Source organism: Nesoenas mayeri (assembly GCF_963082525.1).
Source record: "Nesoenas mayeri genome assembly, chromosome: 1".
NCBI lineage: Eukaryota > Metazoa > Chordata > Aves > Columbiformes > Columbidae > Nesoenas > Nesoenas mayeri.
The window spans coordinates 120,837,232-120,862,724 of record NC_137541.1 but is presented as its reverse complement, the minus strand read 5'-3'; the positions used below and the strand labels follow the sequence as shown (position 1 = coordinate 120,862,724).

The 25,493-nt window shown below is 38.9% G+C and overlaps 1 protein-coding gene across 2 annotated transcripts in view; it reads right to left on the bottom strand.

Annotated features, from left to right (window-relative positions):
* Positions 1-3,164: 3,164 nt before the first annotated feature.
* The window catches only part of ERG (ETS transcription factor ERG), a gene marked incomplete at both ends in the record, with an annotated part of 105,695 nt that continues 83,366 nt past the window's right edge, over positions 3,165-25,493 (bottom strand). Inside the window, 8 exons of one of the 2 annotated variants that reach the window (XM_080353971.1) lie at positions 3,165-3,685; positions 6,481-6,528; positions 8,359-8,415; positions 8,794-8,862; positions 14,102-14,173; positions 16,259-16,339; positions 17,297-17,500; positions 20,315-20,466. In XM_080353971.1, the coding sequence (XP_080210097.1) occupies positions 3,165-3,685; positions 6,481-6,528; positions 8,359-8,415; positions 8,794-8,862; positions 14,102-14,173; positions 16,259-16,339; positions 17,297-17,500; positions 20,315-20,466 (1,204 nt within the window). The remainder of the gene's footprint in view (positions 3,686-6,480; positions 6,529-8,358; positions 8,416-8,793; positions 8,863-14,101; positions 14,174-16,258; positions 16,340-17,296; positions 17,501-20,314; positions 20,467-25,493) is intronic. The other variant, XM_080353970.1, reaches the window with a different exon arrangement.

Here is a 25,493-nt window from a genome sequence, read left to right as displayed (position 1 = left end):
CAATGCAGCAGCAGTAGGGTCTCTCCAAACTTCACTCTCCTCTTCATCCTCAGTGTTGCAAAATCTAGGTTTTCCAAGGTTCCTGGAAAACTGTGAGGTGCTCCTGGGAAAAAGTGGAGCTCTAAGACAGGTGTCCTGGACTTGTTCACCAGTGAGCTACCTGTGGCCTACTATAGGATTTTGCTCTTCATCATGAGTGGCCTCCATTGCACTATCTGCTGTAACTCCATTCCTGTCCCAAGATTTGAACCTTTTTATGTCAGGGTGTTTTACACATTGCACATGATAGCAGCCAGGCAACACAATTTGGAAATCCTGCAGGCAGCTATGTGAGCACTGGGGATGCTTTGGAGGCCTCCGGGCATGTCCTTGCCAATCTAAACAAAGCTGGCTGTTTTATCTGGATTTTTAAGTGTTTAATTAAAAGGTGGTTCAACAACACACAGTGTTTTTGAGCTGGAAGTACACATGAAGTAGATAACAAGCATCTGTAGATGTATTTCCACTGAAAGGCAAACTATTATTCTTATAGTCAGCATGTAGGTGTGCCTGCCATAACTTTCTAAAATAGTGAGTGACTAACCTTTTCCAAGAGTTCAGTTTTTCTAACCTTTTTGTGAGTTTTTATTTTTTAAGGGTCGCAGACTTACAGTGCTTATTTCCCAAACCACCACAAGGCTTATGATGCCACTGCTCAGGTCTCAAACATTAGTAATATAATCCTGTGCTTATAAACTGCCACCAAGATACCCATAACACCAGAGTCCAGCAAGTGGGCTCCCATTGCACAGCATCAATTAGCACTCCACAAAACGGATATGCAGAACATTTGCTATAAAACCTGAAACCACACCCATTTTTTTCTGAAAAAGAGAAAAAAGAACAGCAAAAAAGAAGGAAACGGAGGTCAGAGCTGCCTAGGGTCTCTGCAGTAAACGCTGCCTGCTGTGGAGACTCAGTCATAAATGTCAGTGCTGGTTTTCCAGACCACTTCTTCAGCTGGTGTTGCAAAAAATGGAGTCATGCCATTAGGTACCAGATGTAGTTTTGGGGCCTGCGGTACAGCGTGAGAAGCCTCTAAATCTAGAACAGAAAGAAAATATCCTGCCTTTTGCAAACAGCCAGGATGGACTACAATGACAAATTAACAAGCTACCATACACTCCATTCTAATGTGAGGAATAATGGAAGCTATTCATTATTCACTTTATTTACTAATAATGATACAGTATGTATTAATAGCAAGGGGGCATGGTAATTCAACATATGATTCAGTATGAAAATACATCTCAGACTGAGATTATGCCACTTAATCTGATGGCAACAAAAGATAATTTCTGGTATCAGATAATTTCTGGTATCCTTAGAGGCCTCCTTTAGACTTCATTTTCAATCTTGGCCATGAAGTTGTCAAAGAATTGGGCATGGTTGCAATCTCTGGGCAAAAGAAGCTCAGGACAAGAACGGCAAGGCACTGTTGAAGAAGGACTGCAAGCATTTTAGTAGAACTGTCTGTAAAAGAAGATACACACCACCTGTCCACTTTGAACTCAGGCTAAGTATTGCTATTTGGTCCAACATTTTCATGATTTCCAAATTTCACAAACCAAAATTTTAAACCAAAATGCATAGTGTATTTTACCATGACAAGTAGGAGATTTGATAGGTGTGTCAGGCACTAAAAATGCAAATGCAAATGTAAACTACAGTGTCAATCCAAATTGCCATGCTAGGCCAAGCTTATTTTATTACATACATTCTGCATTCTAAGTACTAATACGTTCATAATGTAAACATTAAGCATACAGAGTTAAAATTCAAGGCCACAATAGTTTTGATTGTCCCTTTTTTGTGTCTTTGGTTGGCCGAGATCAACTCGTAGTGTATAAATGCATAAGTTATATAATAATTATATAAAAAGGAAAAATAACATTGACTTGTATACTTCATTCTGACAAACGCACAGCGTTCGCGACTCAATAAAGAAAAACTGGCGCCCGCCTAACAAAAATACCTAAGATGATTTCTGATTTTGGCAGTCAGGGGTTGTCTCTTGCCTTAACCAATAGAAAACAAACTCCCTTAATAATGATGAGGTTCTAACTGGTAACTTTTAAATATCCAACACAATTCCAGTTTTACTTTTTTTTAAAAAAGAGATGCATATTCTGATTTTTGAATTCTTCTGCTTTTCCCTTTTTCCACTTTTCCTGACTACTATAAAATCAAGTCTGTTCCTCATGTAATACTGGGAATGGTATGATACTGAGCAATATGTTGCACAAGTCCAAACAAGTGTTTCTTCATAGTCCCAACGCTACTAAGTTTTCAGTCTTTTCAGTCTCTACTGGTAAAGAAGTTTCTTTTCTCGCATTCTCACCATCTTTGTCCTCCTCTTTCTCCCTTCTTCTTCCTCTGTCAGGTGCAGGCCTCTGATCTACAATCATACACTTGCCCTTCAGCACATTCTCATTTCCAATGTTTGGCTCAGGGTTCCTGTAATACTGTCAGGGAATCTTAAAGTTTGGGTTGTCTTCACAGTTTGAGTAGCTGATAACACTGATTAATGGAACACATTTGATTTTAACTAAAACAATGATGTTATATTCCAAATCAGCATCCACACTAAATCAGTCTCTTTTGTTGATATGTTTCTGTTTTTTTAAATACAGGTAGGTTTTTTTCCTTCTTCCTTTTCTCCCCCCTTTCCTCCCCTCTTTTCTATTGATTCATATATTGTATGTTAGGTCACTATAGACTTATATTGCTGTAGTATAGTCCCAGTTTTGTACTAGCAAGATATCAAACTTTACACATAAGCTTATCAACTTTTTAAGACCACTAGCTTTCGCAGGTTTCCCTTATCATTTCATACTTTTACCTACAATAGTCTATTGTTTTTTGGTCCACAGAGTCGATGCCCATATACATTACATTTTAGTATCTTAATACTTCTTGATTATCTCTTTTAAATCCCTACTACAAAGAGTCTTTTTGACATCTATTTTTTAATGTGTTTTTTATCCCAGCCAAACATTCACTTGTCTCTTTAGGCACTTTTAATTCGTGTACTCCAATAGAGTTTATGGCAATTCATCAGGGACTGTATCCCAGCGAGAAGTGTCTTTCTTTACTTTTTCTGGCGTTGCTTTTTTTTTCCCAGCTTAGTAGTAGGTGCCAAGATGAGAAGGCATATGAGCAGCTGGCAGCCTGGTATTGGGGTAGATACCTCCAGTTGGTGAATTCCAGTATGGATTAGGGGCAGCAAAAAAGCTGGACGATGTTACGGGCAAAGCAGGGGGGTGGGGAGCTACAAAGTTCATCTTCTGAGGGTGCGCATGATAGGAGCTCATATAGGGGAGGTCTGATGGGTATTTGTACATGGACGACTCCGGGGGGTGAGGCTGGAGAGCCTGAGCGATTCCGTGGAAATCAAATTTGTAGGCGTAGCGCTTACCATGAACCTTAGTCATAATATTTTTATCATAGTAGTAGCGAAGCGCACGGCTGAGTTTGTCATAGTTCATGTTAGGCTTGCTTTTCCTCTCCCCCCAGCGCCGAGCCACCTCATCGGGGTCTGTCATCTTGAACTCCCCGTTGGTGCCCTCCCAGGTGATGCAGTTGGAGTTGGAGCTGTCCGAGAGGAGCTCCAGCAGGAACTGCCACAGCTGTATCTGCCCACTCCCTGTGAGGGGAAACGAAATAGAAATGTCAAGACCAGCGACTAACAACGTTAAGACTTCAGTTCTTCCAGGGTCTCACATGGGACCCTATTAGGAAATGTTGCAACGTTGGTTCCTACTTCTTACTTTTAACTAGTCTCAGTTCTCCCAGCCCTGTCTCGTGAAATCCTTAAGAGCAGAGATAATGGTAATGTGTCATGTTTTCCCTCATCTGAGTGGCAGAATGCCATTACATGGAGATTTAATAGTTACCTAATGTCATTCAGTGTAGACAATTGATGGGGAAATAATACAGGGCTCATTTAGGAAGCTAATCTCTAAAGTTCAGGACAAACAGCTTTCACTTGCGTAACATTTTGCTTGTTCTCACAGAATTGTGTTGCAACTAAATGTTCTCTGCTATGGAATAAGCCTACACAAAATGGAGAAGTTTAGAGAAAGCTGGGCTCATGCCAAACCATATCATCCATTTGCAGCATTTGGGGAAATGCAGAACGGAAACTTATTAGCTTGCTGTTGCACTGCATACAACCATAGGAGAAAACATTTGCAAGAACAGTGAAAAGGTCCATAAAATACATTCTTGCCATTGTTCTGTGTCAAATCAGCTTAAATGATTATTGAAGAGGCTTTAAAAGTTGTTACTGTTTTTTTCTCACTCCTCTGCCAATTTAACCTTAAAAAGAAAATTATCAGTCTGCTGTCAACTTTGCAGACGTGTGTTGCTCAGAGTTATAGGAACAAAATTTGACCACTTTAGGCAATTGAAAGCAGATTTCAAAGGGCCTTGCCACTGATGTTCATGTTAAAAGCTTAGCATTTCTTAATAAAGCAGTACTGAAATGATGCAAAATACAGCTGAAGCAGCTTGCAAGGCAATCCGTTTCACAAGCACAATGTCAGCAGAATTTGCCAACCAGCTTGTATGTGCTAACTTCTAAGTACATCTCTGACCAGGGTTTCTTTTCTTTTTCCAAACCAGATATGTGGGTGTAATAAACAAGTTTTTCTTCAGAAAGCTTATAGTAGCGAATTATAATATTAAGCTATAGCAGCATCTGAAATCTATTAGCAGTTTATACTTCAGTGCAACTGAAACCCATATTCATTTAAATGATATTTATCCAAAGTGTCCTTAATGAATTTCTTCTGTTCCATTAACATGCATTAAGTAAACAAACAAACAAAAGAATCCATGGTATGAGCAAGGCATGCAAGTTTTAATATACAAAACATAACAAGAGGATTAGCCTTTGAAAATCAATAAACAGTTCAGCACTGGACAAAAACCAAATTTTTGAATAAGCAATCCAACATATGTTCTAACATAAACACTTGCCTTCCAAATGTAATATATAGTCCTATGAAAATAAATGGTTGCTGTCAATTTCCTTTTAATGAGAGAGTAATTCCACCAATTTATAAACAGACAAAACATGTTAAAGCACAGGAATGATGGTGGATAGGAATTCCATATCCAAATATTAAAAAAGTATCCAAATTCAGATCATGTTAGTGTCTTCCACAATAATGAAAGCTACCAAATAGACGCTTGACAGAACTGTAAAAGCTGGGGTTTATGAATGAATTAAAGGGAGTTAGTCCCTCATGTCCAGTTAAGATCAGTATCACCTGGAAACCTAATGCCTTAGGACATTTGGAAAACTTTATTCTTAAGATTTACTTAATTGCTTTCCTACACCATGCAAAACCGTTTAGAAAGCAAGCTAATCTGGAACTGTGTTTGATGTCACCTGGGATAAATTGAAAGGAAATGGATGAGTATTTTGGCAATTTTGTGCCTTGAAAAGCCATACAGTCCTTGTAAGAAGGAACATCACTCCTGAGGGTTGAGGAGACCTGCAATGTGGACCCATGAACACTCAGCCTTGTGGCTATTAAAGCAAGGGAAATGGGAAGTTGCATGTACAATGTCAATCCATTGTGGCAGATTATGATCTTGATTACAGTGGCCTATGGCCACAGTGCATCCTGCAGACTCAGAGCAGCAACAGTGAAATTGACACAGTTCACAATCTGTGGCATTAACTCTCCAAGAAGGTTCCTCATCTTTACCTAAAAAATGCTAGAAGTCCCTGTCCAGAATGCACCCTGTTTCTTTCTTCTTAAAGTGGGAAATCTTTTTGGAAGTGCTTAACCCAATTATTCTTTGGAAATAGGTTTTGCTTTCCTGTTTCTTCCCTATATATTTTTGCTGGTTTCAGTTATGCATCCCAAAATTTTGTATTTGACAAGGTCAGTATTGCATCGTATTGTGGATTAGCAGAATCTGGGATACATACGACGCAGATGGGCAAGAGACTCATGCCCTGCTGGAGCGGTACCTGAAGGTCAGTTGGAATCTCTTACAGCACTTAACAAAACCCCGATATTTAGGAAACCGAAGTGAACTGTTGATATGAGGAGGTCAAACAACTCTGATGAGGTATTATATTGACTGTAACCATCTACTCTAGAATTATTTGAATAGCTCTCTACGGAGAACTATATTAACCAGGTTTCTAATGAGTATCATGGGAAATAAGATACCTAATTCATATGTAGGCATCTACATTAAGATACATGAGTTTATGTGTCTTCATCTGTGACCACAGTCCCACCCTTGTGTAATTTAGACACCTAATCTTGTAACACATTGAGTATCATCAGCTCCCACTGAGTCACACTGAAGAGTGGTAAATTTGGTCACATTGCTTTCCAGATCTGGCCTTAAAGCTGAAGTGGGGACACTAGCAATGAAGAGAAATCCTCTTAAATCAGCAAAATCCCTTCTCACCTGGATTTGCAAGTCTGCTGCTGGTTGGTCCAAGAATCTGATATGGATCTACAAAATTGTGAAAGAAAGATTTAAAATAATGTAACAACAATGTCAAATATTTTAGGTGTTATTTTTTAACCTTGTAAGGGGCAGTATATACTGCCTAATGGGACAGCAGGTCCAGCACTGGGGAAAGTGATTCCTTTCTCTGCATCAAAATATTTGTATGTTTTCCCTTAAATTTGGGTGTGCAAGTGTACGATTGCAACAATACACATTTGCCTACAAGCATATATTCAGACACACTGTAAATCTGGCCCAGAAATATTCTGATTCCTACTTAAATAAAGTACACATACACAGAGGCATACTTTGGTACTATTAACACTTGCAGCATGCCAGGGCCCACAACCACAGACAGGTAATGGGGTTAGAATCCCCTCCACAAAGAATGGTGGCCTCTGTTCTTGTGAGGCCACATTTGTTTTCCCCATGCCACTGCTAACTCTTTCTGTGCCAAAGGAGCATTCAGAAGAGGGCTGAAAGTGCATGGCTGAACCCAGGCAATGTGGTTGGGTCAATTCTTTATCCCTGTTGTCCAGTGAGGGATCTCGTGTATTAACTTTGCAAAAAGGGTTTTCAGAACAGGCTGTATCAGCCACACAATGCCCACAGCATCTCAGTATTTTCTTCAAAGGATTCCCTCTGGAAATGAAAATTTATATTGGTCTGGATTGAAATACAAGAAGAAAAAGGGAAGCTGTGACAGAAGTACAAAAGCCAAAGCAATGGGCTGCAAGCACAGCCCGGAGTCCCTCGGTGAATGACCCTGTTGCTGGGCTGCCTTGTCTCCAGACAGCTGCTCTCAAGCTGCTCCCAGTTTTACAGCCAAGAAGATAATCAGGTTACATTCCTTATACATTTAAATAATCTGTGCAGCTCACATACAGCCACTAAATAGTCCTGAGGACTTATATAAATCATCAGTATATTTCTTGAAAGATTCTCATGGTTGGAAGGCCAGATTAGATAAAAAACTATTTGGGCAAAAAGCAGTATAATACTTCCCAGGCAGCACACATATGAGTAAATGAGATGTAGTAATGCACACAGTCTGATTTAGCTGTAACAAAAACCAGAATAATGATATGAAATCCATGTGATAAAAACAGGCTCACAGTCTTCTGAGTTAAGAATATCTTCCAAATCTCTTTTATTTCCTACTTCTACACTTTTGCTGTTAACAAAAGTCATAACTAACTCAGAATCTCCATAGCACTTTCTAGCTACCTGTCCAAGACAACCGTCTAATTCACAGTAAGAGGTTGGGTCCCACCCCATGGATTATCTGCTTTGAAAACACAAAATACACCCATTTAGCAAAACCACTAATCTACAAATCAATAAATTTCTACTTTCTCCTCAGCTTCCTAATAGACTGAGAATTCTAATTTTCTTGTTTGATTTCAGGAGCCCAATTCAAATAGGTTTCTGCTTGCTGCAATCCATTTTTATCTCTTTGATCATGCGCATTTTCTAATTGCTAGCTTTTCAACTACTGTGGAGTATATTGTCTTTTGACATCATTACCATCTATCTTTGTACCTAAATGGCACATAGGTACTTTGTTTAACAGCTTTTTCACTCTGCAAGGTCTTCACTGTCATTAAACATTACTAAAAGCAATTTTCAATGGCCACAGGAGCCTTCATCTCAGATCCAGCTGTAGAGCCAGCTCATACACGCCTGGGGATTTAGTGGTCCCCATCTGGAGATCTCTTTAGTGCTCTGTATCAGATGTTCCAGTTTGCTTCTGGTTCATAGGTGAGAGCTGTCTTCATCACGTTCCACAAACCCAATCACATGCAGGCATAATTCAAACAAAATGACACCCACCTAACTGAGGACGCTGGTCTTCTGTTTTGGGAACTGTGGAGGATGATGGCTGAGTAGCTGAAAACGAAAAAAAAAAACCAAAAAAACATGTAGTTATTTTTCCAGTTTGGAAGTTGGTCACCAAACCTGTGACAGTTCACAGGCCTGGAACTTCTGCTGCTCACCACTCAATGATGGTCACAATAGGATTTAGCTTTATAAGCTTTATAAGTCATGGACCTGAGGAAGCCTGAGTTCAAGGAAGGATGTGGATGTCCCTGTGACTCCAGCCAGTATCACCTATACCCGTCTAACAGGCTTCCCAGCACAGGCACAGGTAAAAATCCTCCATAGCCAAATGCTGAGGTAGCTCTTATCAGTTCACTTCCAAGTCTGTCCAGGCTGCACCAGATGTGCATTAAGCCCACAGGGTAGACATATGCAGATGTTTTTTACCTTTTGACTGAGGACTGGGATGGGTGTGACTCGTCCATGCTGATCTCCGGGCTTGTTCATAAGGCAAATCTACAAAGGAAAAATACACTGATTCATGCAGATATGGCATAAAGTGTTTATGTCCAGAAAATGGGCAAGTTTTTAGGGAGCTCATTGGATTGCAAAAAAAAAAAAAAAAAAAATTAAATAGGAGGGACATTAATTGTTAAGGCCTTTATCATCTTTATTGTCTCTAAAAATAATAGCACCACATTGCCCTCTGCATTGCTCTTTAGAGGTACTTATTCTTGTTAGCTATCTGAATTGCAGTGAAATAGCTGGTACAAATACTCGATAGAGTACACACTTTCCAAAGGCCCAGAGTACTCTCTTTGGTTTCCTTCTTCAGCCCAGAACACCAAGGAACACTTTCCCTTACACACCCCAGTATCCTCACGAATCTTTTGAAAGAAACCACATGAAAACAGGGAACAAGCTTAAATATATATGTATGCATACCATATTTCTTCCAAACAGTGGATAGCTTTTTTTCCTGCTTTATCTATTTAAATATTTCTTTCTTCTTCCTGGGACAAGCTCCTTAACTTTATGTATCTAAATTTCCATTTGCCTTTTCTTCTATTTACTCATTACTTCTATTTCATTTAAATGCTTTAGCACACAATAATGAAGAAACTAAAATGTAAAATTTTCTTCATGAAGTATATGTAGTAAATTGAAATGTTTGGTTTACCCTTTGTAATCTTTTGCAGTTGCCTGTGTTCTTCTATGGCTGGCTTTAACACATTAGCTAAAATTGCTGCCAAAATCAGAGACTTGCGTAGCCTGCCCAAGATCTCAGCAAGGCAGCACTACCCAACAATAGAAATAAGTTGGTGCGTATGATTTGATTCTTAATAGTGCTTGTGTTTTATTTTAGAAATTATATTTGGAAATGAAACCAGTTAGGAACTAAAGAAACAATCACAGACCAGCTCTCTGCAAAACAGATGTATCACTGTCCATTTCCAAGCACTATGAGCAGAAGTATTGAATGGAAACAAAGTGTAATGTGAAATTCACAACCAAATTGCCTTTAATTTATTTAGTCTGTTTGGCTTGAGGAGCAGACTGGCACTACCAGCACTGTCGCCTCCTGGAATCATACACTTCAAAAAAATTACTTTTGCTGAAATGTGCAATTTATCTTTGTATTACATTTGAATAACTAGTGCCTTTTTATCCCTGATTTCTTGAGAACTGTTCTACAGTCTTGTCCTTCAGAAACTCAGAGAAAATAATGTGAATTGCACAAATGTTCATGTCTAAGCAGAATAATGGTGTGCAGGTGAATCATTGTAACATGCAGATGTCTTGACCAGGTTGAGGTCAATGGTGCTACTAATCATTTAATTAGAGACATTTCATGTCCTGAGGCCCTTATCATCTGGCAAAAAAAAAAAAAATTCAGAAGGACTCTGGATGTGTTTCCTGGGGTTTCTGAGTTCTGTCTGCACAGAGGGGAACACGGCTCAGACTTGTGCTGCCTGAATGTATCTTTTCCAGTTCTGCCTTGTCTGGCCAGATCTCTACCTCCATGGCAGCTTTGTCAGGGAGATTCTGGTGATATAAGGAACCTTCCCCCTGCCCCCAATTCTTCCATTCTCTGCCCAGAAAGACAACATGCAAATAAGGGAAAAAGATCATCTGGAAGGTATGTGCTTATGATTAGGCTGTGCGACTCTTCCCACAATCTCATCTCCTCTCCTCTCCTCTCCTCTCCTCTCCTCTCCTCTCCTCTCCTCTCCTCTCCTCTCCTCTCCTCTCCTCTCCTCTCCTCTCCTCTCCTCTCCTCTCCTCTCCTCTCCTCTCCTCTCCTCTCCTCTCATTTGTGGGTTTCCAAATCATTAGACACCTGAACACTGAGAGGGTCGTGTGATGTTGTGGGCTTGTACTTGGTGGCACTTGGAGCCTTAAAATGTATTTGGTACAAATTTAGTACTGTGAAAAAATTGTTTTGCCTTTTAACCCAACACATCCTATGATGGTTTTCTGACTACACCCTCTCCATTAAAAGAAAAATCCAGTTATCAACCTTTCTTGAAATAGCACAAAATTCCTACTTCATTCTTAGTTCAGTATTGTGCCTTGACAAACATGGTACTATCCCAGATAAGCAGATCTGTTCTTATTAATGAGATATTAATATAAAATGCCCTTATCTTGGACATATCTTTGATGGGAATGCTCCTGTTTGATGAGACATGTAGATAAACCCATATTAGGTCTTCCTGAGCTCCTGATAGCTTCATTGTATTACTTTCAGCTTGATGAAACTTCATGTTCTGTTGTAAAGGTGACTGAAGAAATATGCCTTTGTCATTGCAGTTCATTACAAGTCCTGCCCATTTCCTGTGTTCTATTGTAGTGCCTTAACAATGGCAATGCTTAATTATTTTCTCCAGAATTGCATCCCAGGATTTGGCTAATTCCCATTTAACATTATATACCTCCCCATCCCCCCTTGCTTTTGTCCTTTTTCATGTCATCAAGTGATAGTCCCCAGGGTATGGTACTGCTCTTACATGAAGGACACTTTGTTATGGAAAAGTTTCTTTCCAGTCTGGTTGAAATGTGACATTTAACTAAAAGGAAAGCCATGGAATAAGCCAACAAAATTGTTTCTAGAGAGAGAACAGAATTTCTGAAAAAAAAAGTATTCTTCTCATTTCTGATTGAAAATTTTAACTTTAAAGATGTTTGTTAACTTTCAATTGCAAAAGATAAAAGCAAATAATACTTTCAAAATTACAGGATAATTTGTTGTAAGAAATATTTAGTTAAGATATACCAGTTTACACAGAAGAATAGAAACAGTCCATATCCAAACTACACTCCCACAAGACATTGTGTTCATACAGGAATATGCTTTTAATGTTGACCTGAAGTGTAATTGTCATTGTGAAAGTGATTTGGATAAAAATGCTGAAATGAAGTACTTCAGGGTTTTTTAGAAATTTTCACTTCAGAAAAAAATGGTATTTTATTTTTCCGTCATGAGTTGGGATGAAACAAATATTGAAATCATAGAATTTCTCATGGAATGAAAAAATAAGTTTTTTGTTCAAGTCCACTGGAAACATACACATAAAATAGTATTCTTTCACAGCAGACTTGTTCTAGCCTTTGCCTCAGATCCTCACAACTGGCACAGTTATTTCCTGCAGGACACCCAGATCCCTCTGGTCTTGTGTTACATGTTCCTTTTTGCAGGAAACTACTGAGAGCTTTGGGTGTCCAGTTTTACCTTGTATAGTTGCTAACTGTTTCTATAGCTATGCTTTGTCTTCTCATCTATACTCATGTCCAGATTTCTCCATGCCACTAAGCAGGTACCTTGTGACACTATTTTGATAATTGCATCACATTTCTTCACCCCCAGACCATGAGTTGAACTTCAATATCTTTCAACATGCTCTAAAAATTTTCCATATCCCTGTGGTTTGCTCTATGCGCCTTTTAATTCTGCAAATAGCCTTTTTGATAAGGGATGATTCACACAGCTTTCCATACAAGGCCAAAGCGATGATTTATTTAATGGCACAGTCAGATTTCCCATATGATCCTCCACTGTGTTTCTTCATTTGCCTTTTTTTTTCCCACTTTGGCCAATTAGAGCAGTGGCTTTTATTGTGCCATCAATACAGATGCCTGTGTTTAGTTATTCTTTTATGAATGAAGAGGGTTAATTTGAAATCAGTAAGATATGCAAATAACTTGTGTCTAATACTGCATTTATCAACTTGTATTTTCAGCTGTTACCCTATCACCAGATCATTGATCTTTAATAAGGCTCTGGACGCCTGTACGGGAATCCTGTAGAGTAATCTATGGTTTTAAGTAATGACAAAATCATATGTCATCCAGTTTTCTACCAAATGTTATTGTGTCCTTTGTCCAATTATTAATAACTATGGATCGTGACAGAGAATGCTAAAGTACCCATAACTTAAGATGTCCATTATTCAGTCTTTGTAATAGGTTACTTAGCCAGTTTCTGATCCATTAAAATATTTTGTTTCTTATGATATGCTGATTTAGCTTTTATTGTAAGTAGTTGTGAGGCACTTTGGTAAATGTCTTATGAAAGCCAAATGTCACATGTAAGCATTGCATCAGTGGTTTCCTTTCTACTCACTACAGTATTGTTATAGATAAACAAATCTAGCAGAAGAGTTTGTTTCCCTAGAAACTGAGCAGGGTGAATTTGACCATGCAACAGTCTAGTAGATGTTTTCCTATCTATCTTCTCTAATTACCAATTAACAAATCTGCAAACGTGCATATATACATGTATTCAAATGTATATAAAATAGTTACTTCTGTATACTTTCCTGGATTATACACTAGAGCATTGATAAAGGGCAGATAAAATATTTGCTATCCAAAACCTCCTTTGTTTTTAATGAGAGAATGTATAGTCACAAGAGCTCAGTCAATTCAAGTGTATGTCCCTTCAGAACACTTGAATGTATTCCTCTGGCTCGGTAATGGATTTCCTTTAAATCTAGTATTTTGACGCAGCTCACAGTACTTTGCACTTTTTACTGGAAAAGCAAATGTCCAGATTAGGCATTTTTCCAGCATCTTTAGTGGTAAAGGGTGATGTAAAGAAAATTTTTAGCTTTATAGCTATGCCTTCATCTTCTTTAATGATTCCCTTTAGCCTTTCACAAAACAGCACACCCATGATACTTTCGCAGGCTTCAGACTCTTGAGCAATAGGGACTTTCTTATGTTTCTATTTTATTTAATTTAGTCTCTTGAACTCAAAACTAGATGTTGTGGGGTTTATTTGCCTCAAACATAAATAAAAAGTAGATGGCAGGAGAAATTTGTATCCTGCATTTTTAAAGTACGTTTTTCCCAATACACTTTGAATAGCCTTATAAAAGAGGGTATTCTTGGCTTATTTTACAGACAGACAGCTGAAGGACATTGAAAAAATGACTGTGCTGGGACGTTGCAACAGAACCAGTGAATAAACCTCAGGTCTTCTGATTCTCTGATGCCTTAAACACTACATGACATTGCTTCAAAGACAGATTTGTGGAAGAAACTGACATTAAACTTCTCTAATTAATCATGTCAGTTTAGACAATGATGTAAGCACATACACATATATAAAATATACACATATAATGTGTGCGTATTCAAAATATAGCCTGATACTTCAGAAAAAAGAGAGTTGAAGGAGAGGAAAAGCAAGATGCTTTAAGAGATGAAATGGGCAAAATCACAGCATACAAAAGGTGGTCATTGTTCATACCTGGCCTGGTTGTAATTCTTTGTGTTGCTTCTGGATAAACTGATGTATTTGGAAAAATAAAAGTGGCACCTCCTAAAGAGAAAGAAGAAGAGATAACACCTAAAGATTCATTTTCACAGTCCCTAAATCCACTGATATTTTCCCTCTTGCAGTGTGTCTGAAAGAAGACTCTGAAGAACTATTTTTTATCTTAGGACTGTTACATATAAAGGTTAACTCTGATAGCCTTTGCATCTGTGTAAATCCATTCAAATTACTGAATAAAAGTCAGTGCAAAATCTGTGTTAAGAGAAGAGAGAGTCAAGTTCAGGAAATCCCTTCTACCTTCACCACAATCACCTCCACCTGGGCAGGTGGCTTCATATCTTCTGAAACAGAATTTCTTTGCCTTCTCTTCCTTAGTGCATGCACTTCCCAAATAGGTTCACATTTTCAACAGAGACTGTAGGCCTGAGCCAAAGCCTATTGGTGTCTGTGGGAATCTTCTCACAGACTTTTGTTGGCTGTGGGTCAGGCCCTCAGAAATCTCATTCTCTCGACAAGCTGAAAAAATTGTAACTATTAAGCTTGATATAGAAAATGGTATCTCACTTATCTCAGGCATTGAAATTGCTCTAACTACATCAACAGACTTCTGTTGGCCATCTATGGGAACATGGAAAGGGTCATAAAGATTTGTGCAATTGCTGCTGACTTCAAGAACTTATTTCTAACTCTTTGGGGGTCCTTTGAAAATCCCACCCCAAAGTTCTTATGCCACCAGAACAACTAATTTCCTTTACGCTGATGATCAGTGTGATATTATTCATACTTCCAATGACAGAAATGCAAACAATCTTATTTTGGTGAAATGAATATCAAAATATCATTATCAGTGCATACATACAGAAAAAGATAACACAACAGAATTGCTGAACAACACTTGGACAAGTGTATGTGGAAATTGCTTGGCAAACTAAAATCTGGAAAGCCAGAGATGGAAAAGACTATCGAGTCCATCTGTTTTTAGAAAGGGCTTAAGGCTTATTCCAAACGCCATCAAAGTCAATGGAAAAAAATTTCTTGCTTTTGGTGGGCTTTGCAGCAGGCCTACAGCCCATAGTCGTGCTTTATATCAAGTGGCAAATATCTAATGTTAGGGAGAAGTCTTCTAATCTAGTTAATTTTACTGGGAAACTCACTGCCATTTACCACAGTGGAAACTAAATGAAATATGAAAGAGGCATCACAATCCAAGGGTTGTTTTGTTTGTTTGTGTGTTTTCTTTTGCATTATCCTTTGTATTATCTTTTTCATTTATCATAAAGAATTGTTATTTCTGGTCACTGTAGGTAACTAATACCCTCAGGCATGATCATGCAATATTCCAAACCTCTTTAATTAGTATGTATACCATACTATATGTACAATTTCATGCCATCCTCTGTTGCATAACTGATAGAGCAAGATAAAATTTATTCTGAATTATTTTCACAAATATTTTAAGTCATATCCTGAAAGATGCTTTTAAGGCATGTATTGTATTGTTCTCCTACCTATACTCAATACTTTCCTGGGCCAAATTAGCAGAAGGGCAAATATTAAAGAAAATCATTTTATATTCAGATGAGACAGTGGAAATTGCAACATCAAACTTAGTGGAGTTTTCAGCTCAAGTCCCATATAGCTGAGAAATGAGATAAGCTAACTGCCTAAATAACAATTCTATTGAATGATATGATATATATGGCATGGAACAGGAGATGGTCTCCATTCACCAGAGTCCACAGCACTTAGGGAAGTGCTGAAGCGCTTTTGAGCTCCATCAACATTCTAGGGATCCATGGAGTAGATCTAACAAGCACAATGAGACAGAATGAGGAAAAAAGTTCTCGAAAGCAAAGGCCCTGAGCCTGCAGTTTATCATGTGTTAGGGATCCCATTCTCTTATAGGACACAAGAAATTACCAGTAAAGAGACCATTCTTGCACCATCTATCCTTACTTGATCTCACCATTTTTCTGTGTGTCTGTGCATAAAACTCATAGACACAGCAAGGAGAGGATAAGCTTGTCTCCCTCCTGATTTACCATTTCCATTTTTAGCAAGCAACTGATAAAAAGGAATCTTGTTCTTTTAGAAGATGACCTATAGCAATGGGAGCAGTGCCAGCATTACCTGTGTTTCTAGCATGCATTAACCGTGGAGAGTTTTGTAAGGCCTTATCAACATCATCTGAAGTCAAATGTGGAAGAGGAGCTACAAAACAAAACAAAAAGCAACACCAAAATGAAAAAAAAAAATTGCGAATTATCTTTTTAAACCATATTTTCCCCTGACAGGATTGTTTGAATGTGAGTCTACTGACAGTCAGTTTCAATCTGCAGTTTGGAGGGAGGCACGTATGCTACAGCTTAAACTAGGGCATTCATGTATTCAACATTATGAATATTTCTGACTGATTATTGACAGTGTGCGTGTGGAGAAGACTGCACCGCACTGGTGTTGCAATGCTTGTTTTATTCTCTTCAAAACCCATGTTTACTTTAACTTCTTTAAACTGAGGCAAACCTGCAAAATTTTCTCAAGCTTAGTTGAAAGCCCTCAAGCCAGGAATTCACTAGTCCCTTCTTTCCCTTTGAAATGCTAGCCATGCACTACAAGTAATTTGTATTTGGACTTCAGGGACTGTTTTTTTTTTCCATGAATTTACAAAAATTTTATTCACTTCAGTGAAATCTTCCTGATCCTACTCAGAGTAGAGTAAACTGCTGTCAGCCCTTAGAATCATGCCTGGAATTTGCTTTATGAATCAATGTTTGCACTTTCACTTAACATTCTCATTGTTAAAATGGAAAGAAATGACTATGTGACCAGAAAAAACATTAGCACTGAATCCCATATGATTTTCTTCCTACAGCATAATGAAGAATATACTGGGTTTCAATTTGATTTTTCCCTGATATGGACATGTAGAAATATTCCCTCTTTTCTTCAATGAATATGAGTGAAAGCCAACTGAAACTAATGGGAATGTTTCCATCAAACTCAGGAGGCTTTGAATCAGGCTGCCTACAATGTTCTTAAGAACAGCAATATTTACAACAGACGTTTGAAAACTCAGCTGAGTGTATCCACACCATTACATCCAAGCAAGACTAATATCAACCACAGATTGATTCTAGACACTACCATAATAATAGAAAACTAGCTTACTCTCTCTGAGGTAGTGTAGGTGTGACAAGAGGATATCTGCATTATAGCTTGGGGTGAGTCTCTGGAAGTCGTCTTTGGTCATTTTACACAGCTCCTTCCCATCGATGTTCTGGAACAACAAGACGTCCACGTCCGGGAGACCGTACTCCTTCACTGCCCATTCCAGCCACTGGCGTACGTGATCTGTGCTCCATAACGTAGGATCTGGTGGTATCACAAAGCACAAAATTAGGCAGAGAGGTGGGGAGTGCTGTGAGCCCTGGTGATTAACAACAAACCCTCTGCTTTTGAGCTCCTTCTCCCATTTAGTTCTTTTGTCTTACTATTTTTATGCATTATTATCCACAAATAAATAAAGGCTCCTGTTCTCATGCAGAGAAAACTGTTGAAAAAAGTATTTAAGAGAGCCCACTAACAGCACTGCAACTTGTATCTGAATAATTTTCAAAGCTCCCTGTTGAATTTGTATCTTTATTCAAATGACATTTTCACTCAAGTCAGAAATACTGATTCTGGGCACAGGCTAAGTAAGCACTCATAGATTTTGCTAATTTTTTCAAAAACTAGAATGGGTCATATTAGAATATTCTGCACGTTCTTCCCGAGACTGCTGTGTTTTACTCATATATTGCTAAATCTGCAAGAATTTTTGCATACTACCTGGCAAAACCATCTGGGGAAAAAACAAGATCTCGTCCAGATTTTTACCAAAACATAAGGCCAAATACTTTGTGTTTTTGAGAGTCATATATGAATCTTTGATATTGACTTAAACTTATTTTTTGCCTCTAAACACCTCCTTTTTCTATTTCTCTTCCATTGTATTTTTCCTTATTCTTGAGTTTAAGTAAGCAGCCATCAAGATGAAGGTCCCTAAGGACCTGAAGTGCACACTCACATAATGGAAGACAGCTCCTACCATGAAGAATTTATACTTTTTGAAGACACAAGGTTAAAGCTAAGGGGAAACAAATTCCTTGAGAGTTTGTGCCTTCCAGCCTAAATGATTCTGTGATTCTGTGATATCCTGAAGACTCAGAATGGAGCACAGTGAGGTCAAATGGCCATACTCTGCCACATAAAAGTCTGCGGGGAGGCTGGGACTTGAGTGACAAACTACATGGCTTTTCTGTGTCTGAATTCAGTGCCATTCCCTCTCTTTTGACTGTTGTTCAGGCTGACCTGAAAGAGGTGGAGATGTCTTTCCCTGAGCTGGGAACTATTCAGAGTTTGTTATGCTGTTGCTCACTCCCAGTCCTTCACCTATCAGTGCCTTTAATTTTCTTATGCTTCTCTTGGTATTTTAAATCCTCGCAAGTCAGAATATTTAATGCTCTGGAGCTTCAGAGGGTTTCTCTGTTCTCTGCAGTGCACCAGAAATTATATAAAAGAACTCAATCTGCTATGGAATGTGTAGCAAACTAGAGGGATACAGGTCTGTTTGGTAAACCTAGGGTCTGGGTGAGATCATCCATACCTAGAGAATAGAACTCCAAAGGCTACATTCAGTTTGGTTTGAAGCAAACAACCAAACATCAGGAAACTTATCAAAACATTTTGATTATGCCTGTAGTTTTTAGAGGTTTCTTATTTATGATAACCAGAGAGTTACCATAGATGGAAATGTGATTTTTTCTTTTTTATTCCTAAACATTGCCACATGAGCTGCACAATGCCTATGTGGTAGTCAAACAAAACCAACTGATTTTACCCATACATTTCTTTTAGGGACCTCAAAATAGCAAGACTGTGAGCGTGACCATCTTGTTCCTTGAATGTCACACAAATCCACCTCATAACACACCTCCAAGAATACACTGAGAAGAAAGATTTTGCTGACCTAACCATGCTAAAGCTTACTAAAAGACTGAAAAAAGTGACAACCACCAAGAAGATAAACGTTTCAGAAGAACATTCAAATGTTGTGAATTTCAGTGTGGTCTGCTTCCACTTGGCAGCTCACTTCATTATTCAGTGCATCACTCTTCTGTGCTACAGAATAGAACTTCCAATACCATTGCAGAGGATACTGTAACATATTTGTCCACACATATCTTGGCAAATAACTGAAATAATCACACCTTGCAAAACTGGCCACAGTTAGTACTCTTGCATATCTTACTAACTGAAAACCTGTAAGAATATTAAGCAACATGCACTAGCAGAAATGTTTCAGATAGACATATCCCTGCTGGAGAGGAACTAGCAGCAAAACATTCCCTTCTGTATGCAGGTTGCAGGTGTTGTGTCTCTGCTGTGTACGTCCAATGGCTTATGAACACCCACATATGTCATGATAGTCTAATGCTTTGACTTCAGAACTAGGTATGCTCATTATTTTGCAAACTAAGGCAACAAACCTTCCAGCACATGCTTGTTTGGAGGACAAGGCACATAGGAGTGAACGCCTTCCTGTTCAATTAACTGCTGAATCTGAAAACCATGCTTGCCAAGAGTAACCAAGAATTTCTCAACTGTGCTCTTATATTGCAGTGGAGTTGCCAGTTTGCTTATTAGAATGTTTTACATCGCCCAAACTCAGGGGATAACCTAGATAAATGCTTTTTATACACTGTTCGATTTCACAGGAGCTATTGTGTTTTTAGCATGCTGAGAGGTCTGGACTGCATTTGGTATTTGCAGGAATATCATGTGGTGCAGTGATCTCTCTTCCACATACTCCACACCCAGCTAGCCCATGGTGTTAGGAAATGGAAGTGGCTCTTCATTTTGCCCACTTTGGGATGAAATACTCCAAAAGGAAGTAGAAATGTCAGATAAGATCTGAATGCCTTTGTCAGCCAGTTCTGCTGCTGAAATGGGAAGAACAGGTTGAGGAGGTGGCTTCACTATGATATTTCTCAGCTTATTCTCTCAATAACCCTGGGAAATTACTGCTCTTTTTTCCCTGATCACCTGTGTTGCATTACCACTTTTCTACAAATCTTCTTAAATAATGTTAGTAGACTTGGGGGAAATACATTTTTTTTCTTGAAATTTTTGTGTAGAGGGTCTAACCTGCTGGCACAATGACTCTTCGTTCATTGGTAGTCATATTTGGGGGTGGAATGTGCTTCTCTTCCATGTAGTTTCCATAGTTCATCCCAACATTGTCTGAGCCGCTAACCATTTTCCCTCCTTTTGCCACACTGCAGTCATCAGGAGAATTCCTAGACAGAGAAGAGAGGTGTAATTATATTATTCCAGTCCTGACTAATATCCTTAGCAAAGAATCATGTTGAATGAAACAGAAAAAAATGAGATTTGAGTACCAGGATTGGGCTATCACTGGAAAACTTAGTACCTACCACCCAATGACTGCTGATTCCTTCAGTTACCTCAGAAAAAAAAATGATCAGCCTGAACGGATCATATATTTACTTTTCTTTTCCAAGCATCAAGCTCTTATATGTCTCCAAACTTATAAACACTAACAATATATTTCCAGAGACCAGGCTAGAATGGAGGCTTTTTCATGAATTTGCTGAGACTGATGTATGTAAGTAGCTGCATTTCTCTGTCCAAACATCTCACAGACAACTCAGTAAACATAGAGATGTACTTAATGTGAATTTTCTGGGGGAAAACTATTATTAGTTGTCATTGTTCAAGTCTTGGATAAAGCATGTCAAAGGCTTGGACGGCTTCCCATCTCCACTGCTGTCATTGTTTCATGTGGACCATGCTCAGTTGCACTCTATATCATGCAATGTAGACAGACCTCTATGTACAACCTACAGAAAAGGCACATTTGCCAAATCTATGATTCAAAATACCACACGCATGACTGGAAAAAACTTTCAGCTCCTGACTAGCAGTCTCCATGGTACTGTAGTCAAGAAATGGAAATCTGCAGAGGATCTGCAACCAGACACCTCTTTAATTTTGGCTTTGCTTTCTGAATAGAGTCTTTAGGCTTAACATCCCACAGGGGTTCCCTAATGGCATTTTAATTGCATCACAGTTTTCTTTCTGGCAGACACAGACGTATTTGTCCCTTAATTTAATGTCTACAATGTGTTTCATCAGAGAAAGAAAAATTGTTACAAAAATCAAAATAAAGAACAGAGCCAAGGGGAATACCTTTAAATGTTAAGAGGTCGTTTGGCAGGGGAAGGAGGGTGTTAGTTAGTTTTTGGTTTCTTTAGTGATACTATATTACTAGCAAGCTTTCTTTTAGTCCTGACATTTAACTCCTGAAACTGTACTCTAGTCTTATTAAACAAGCAGCAAGTCAGGCCATGATGCTTCATTTTGGTTCCTTGCAAACCAACTCATTTGCAGCCCGAAAAACTGACAGACTCCTCAAGGACCCAGACTTCTGGAAGCATGTTTCAGGATCTGCCCCCTGGCCCCCAAATATGTTTCACCCAGACCCTCTTGCTCTCCCCAGTTTGGAAATCCCAGCTCTAGGTCCAAGCATTGGGCAGTAATGTCAGTGTAAGTCCACCAATGGTCAATATAGAGGTGCTTTCCCAGAGGAGTTTTGCTATTGTCTGAGGACAAATGAGGAAAAATAATATACATTTTGGACCATTGCTCAACACAACTCAAAAGGATGTTGCAGATATTTTACCCAATATACAGCCTGCAATACAGCCCAAGTGACTTGGCTGTATTGACTGCTCAGCACTACCATGGGTAAGGAACTAATGCAGTTATAATCCTCACAAATGTGTTTTAAAAACTAACTAGCACTTGGAAAGCTGAAAAGATTTAGTATATATCTTCAATACTAAAGATACATTGTAAGTCTATAAGTTTTTTTCTGCGAAGTGTTACTACTAATTTTACCATGTTGTGTTAATGTATATATTCAAACAAAAAAAAAAAAATCAATCAAACAAAAAACCTGCTGATGGCTTTCAGTTCAAAAATAAAATTGATCACAGAAACCATTCAGTGGGTACTGTCATCTTTTTTAGGAGAAGGAACAGGTCCCTGAATGAATGTTGCCTGGGAAATGTTGGCTTCACATACCTTTTTCAGGTATAAAAAATCTTGAGTGCTGCATAATATATGACATATGAAGTCTGCCTTGTTAAAAGGTCCTATGGCTGCTTTGTCATACACAGGACTGAATAATAAACACAAGAGAAGATAAAGTCAGCACATGATCTTGCCTGTCATTGAGTGGTGGTGAATTTAGCTTTTCCCCTCAGAACCAGAATACTTGCACATAATTTTCTCAGGTTTAACTTTTGTATCCCACTACATACCTTTAAATATAATTTTGGGATGCAGTTTATTTCTGTCTAAACTGAGCTAAGCAAAACAAAGCAACTTTTTCTTTTAGATGTAAACATGTTGAAAAAGAACTTTCGCGACGATTGTCTGTGACTGAAATGTTGGCTTTCTCTGTTTACCTTTAACAAATACAAAGAGCGTATATGCATAAGTGACTCTGCATATTAAATCATGTATATTTGGAAACATCATCCAACACCTGTCCTTATACCTGTGCAGATGACCACCCTGACTTCCAAGGTCAGTTATATTACAAAGACAAAAGAAATAATCTTCTTAGGGATGTTTTTTTGGGAAACAGAGAGCTAGCAGCATTCTTTGGCCTTACTGGCAGACTTATTTTATTTTGGTTTTGTGATATAGGGACATAGAAGTCTTGCTCCTGATGCAAAATATATCAGTATGAGCCTACACCACTTCTGTGGGCAATTGTGCATTAAAAACACTCTTGTAAACACTGAAGAGTAAATGATGTGAAAGATCCAGTAGTAGCACACAGCTTGGCAGTCTGATAGGGCTTCTGAGCTGGTTTTCTGATCTGAATGAGAACAGACAAGGGTGGAGAAGAAGATCATAAATAAGTTATAACTTTTCATTAAGTCCAGAAGCAGATGGTCAAGAGTTTTGTTCTGTTAGCTTACTGGGTGGATCCAGTTCAGCAAATCTAAGACACTGTTTAAATTCAAGCATGTATGGGAGCTAACAGGACTACTAAAGTACTTCAAATTGAGCGTGTACCTATGCATACCACTGAGTCAAGGCTCCATTCAAATGTCTGGAACGGACTTCTACGGTATAGAAAGCAAAACTGAAAATGTAAGCAGACACTAGAAAATGGTACTTTTAGTGCCCAGAATAACAAGAGAGTGATTGTCTGCAAAAGCTGTTTTTAGGAATTTCTGTGAGTCTGCTTTATTTCTGAACCACCGAGGGAGCAGGGGCAGTGGAAAAGCAGCTTTCAGTAAGTGTGCCCAGTGTAAAGGGTGCAGCTTTGCAGTGATTTATCCTCAGCTTCAGGTCTGAAATGAAACCTGAGATATTTTTCTTCACAGCTGCATGTTATTTTTACCCTTTCTAAATATACTGTGTTACACCTGGAATTTACAAAAAAAAATAAAAATTGGAAAGGCTACAATCATGCTACCCAAGAGCACTTCGTCAGTCCTGAGTTGATTCAGCTCTGATTGTTGATAAATGTCTATTAAAGAAAGCATTTCTCCATGGGTCCTCAGACCTGGAAGCCTTACCTTTATTCAAGGTTACTTAGAAACAAGCTGATTTGATGGTTAAATTTAGCACTAACTCCTACTGAAGCCGATTGGAGTTTCACCAACCATTGACTCTGATGAAAGCAGATGTAAGTTCATAAATAAGTGTATGAAACACATTTTTTCCTCTTCACTATGCTACTATTTTCCCCATGTGACATAAAACACCTGTATTGTGTTAAAATGCAAAGTGTCAGAGAAATACACATTAGGAATCAGCAAAATATTATATGAACTCTGTGACATTCACATAATATAAACCCAGTCTACTTAATATTTCTGAATATAATACATTAAGAAGTGAGAAATCTTGTATTTTCCAAATATCTACATGTCTTTACAAGTTTATTTAATAACTACAGCTTAGATGACTTTCTCACAGAGTCTACTTATAGAAAACGGGTCTCAGGAGAGTAGAGTAAGGATATCTTTGAAGAGTTTTCCATGCATGGTCACATGTCAGGAGTGATGATGAGCCACCAGGAACTTTTCTTCTGTGAGGCTCTGGCGAACAAACCATGACACTGTCCTACAGCATACGAATTCCTCTACTTTCCCATTTCGTAATGCCAGTGATCTAAGAAAGAGGGGAACAGCCTCAGCAGGGCTGTTGTGTTCCCACCCTGTCCTGTTCTTACATACAAGAGGGAGAGCTGAGCAGTCAGCTCCCTCAGATAATTCAGGTCAACATATGTAGAATTATATTTAGCCAAAATGACATCATGTAAAGGTCAGCTCATACTGAGTGCCTTGCAAAGCATTCACAGGCTCATCTCCATTCACTGCAATTACCGAAGTTGCAGTGAATTTGGTCAGTGCTTCTCCCCCCCTAAAAAAGGTTTATTACTCAAAAAATGGCCCTTGAAGAAAAAACTAGAACTTAACTGAGATTTCTTGCTTTGAGGTACATCATTGCTGTTTCTTAAAGCACATCTTTCATATTGTAGTTCACAGTATCAAAGGGCTACACAGCCCTAAAGTCTCTTTCCTGCCCCTCTCTATAGCCTCTTCCTCTTTGTGGATCAATGGGTTTTGCATCTGCGGAGACCTGTCGCAGCAGTGACATGTAAAGATCGGTCCTTTGTATCCCCTTTTGTGTGCTCCTTTGGCAGCAATCACTAGGGACAGCCTGACCCTTCCCAGAAGGAGCCCGTGTTCTCCAGTCACTGGAGCAGGAGCAAGGCTGCACAAGCAGCTTTGCAGAGCCTCAGGGGCTGCTTCCCTGGCATCAAAGGTGATCCCCACACTTGCCAAGGGAGACTCTGAAAAGCACTTCCAGTGGTGATAGCAGAGGTCCCAACACTTGCTTTGATAGTACTCGGTTTCCACCACACATACTCATCACCCAGCACCACAGCTGGATGCAGCCACCCAGCTTATTCTGTGCATGCAGCAGGCCAAGCCCTGCAAGTGCAACAAACCACCTACTCCTGTGCAGGCACTTGCCCTTAAATCTACTGCACGAGCACGACCACGCTTAACCTGCTGAAAGGAAAACATAGTTTTTATTTTCCCTTCCAAAGCTTCTTATGAAAGCAGCACAAAATTCCCTGCAGAGAACTCAGACATAACAGAGGCATTAAAGCACCAGAAAATGCACGTAGGTCAAAATATCTCTGGGGTGCTCAGGCTCCCCCACAACTGCTGAGTGAACTGGGCTGGGGAGTTGCTTCCCCAACAAG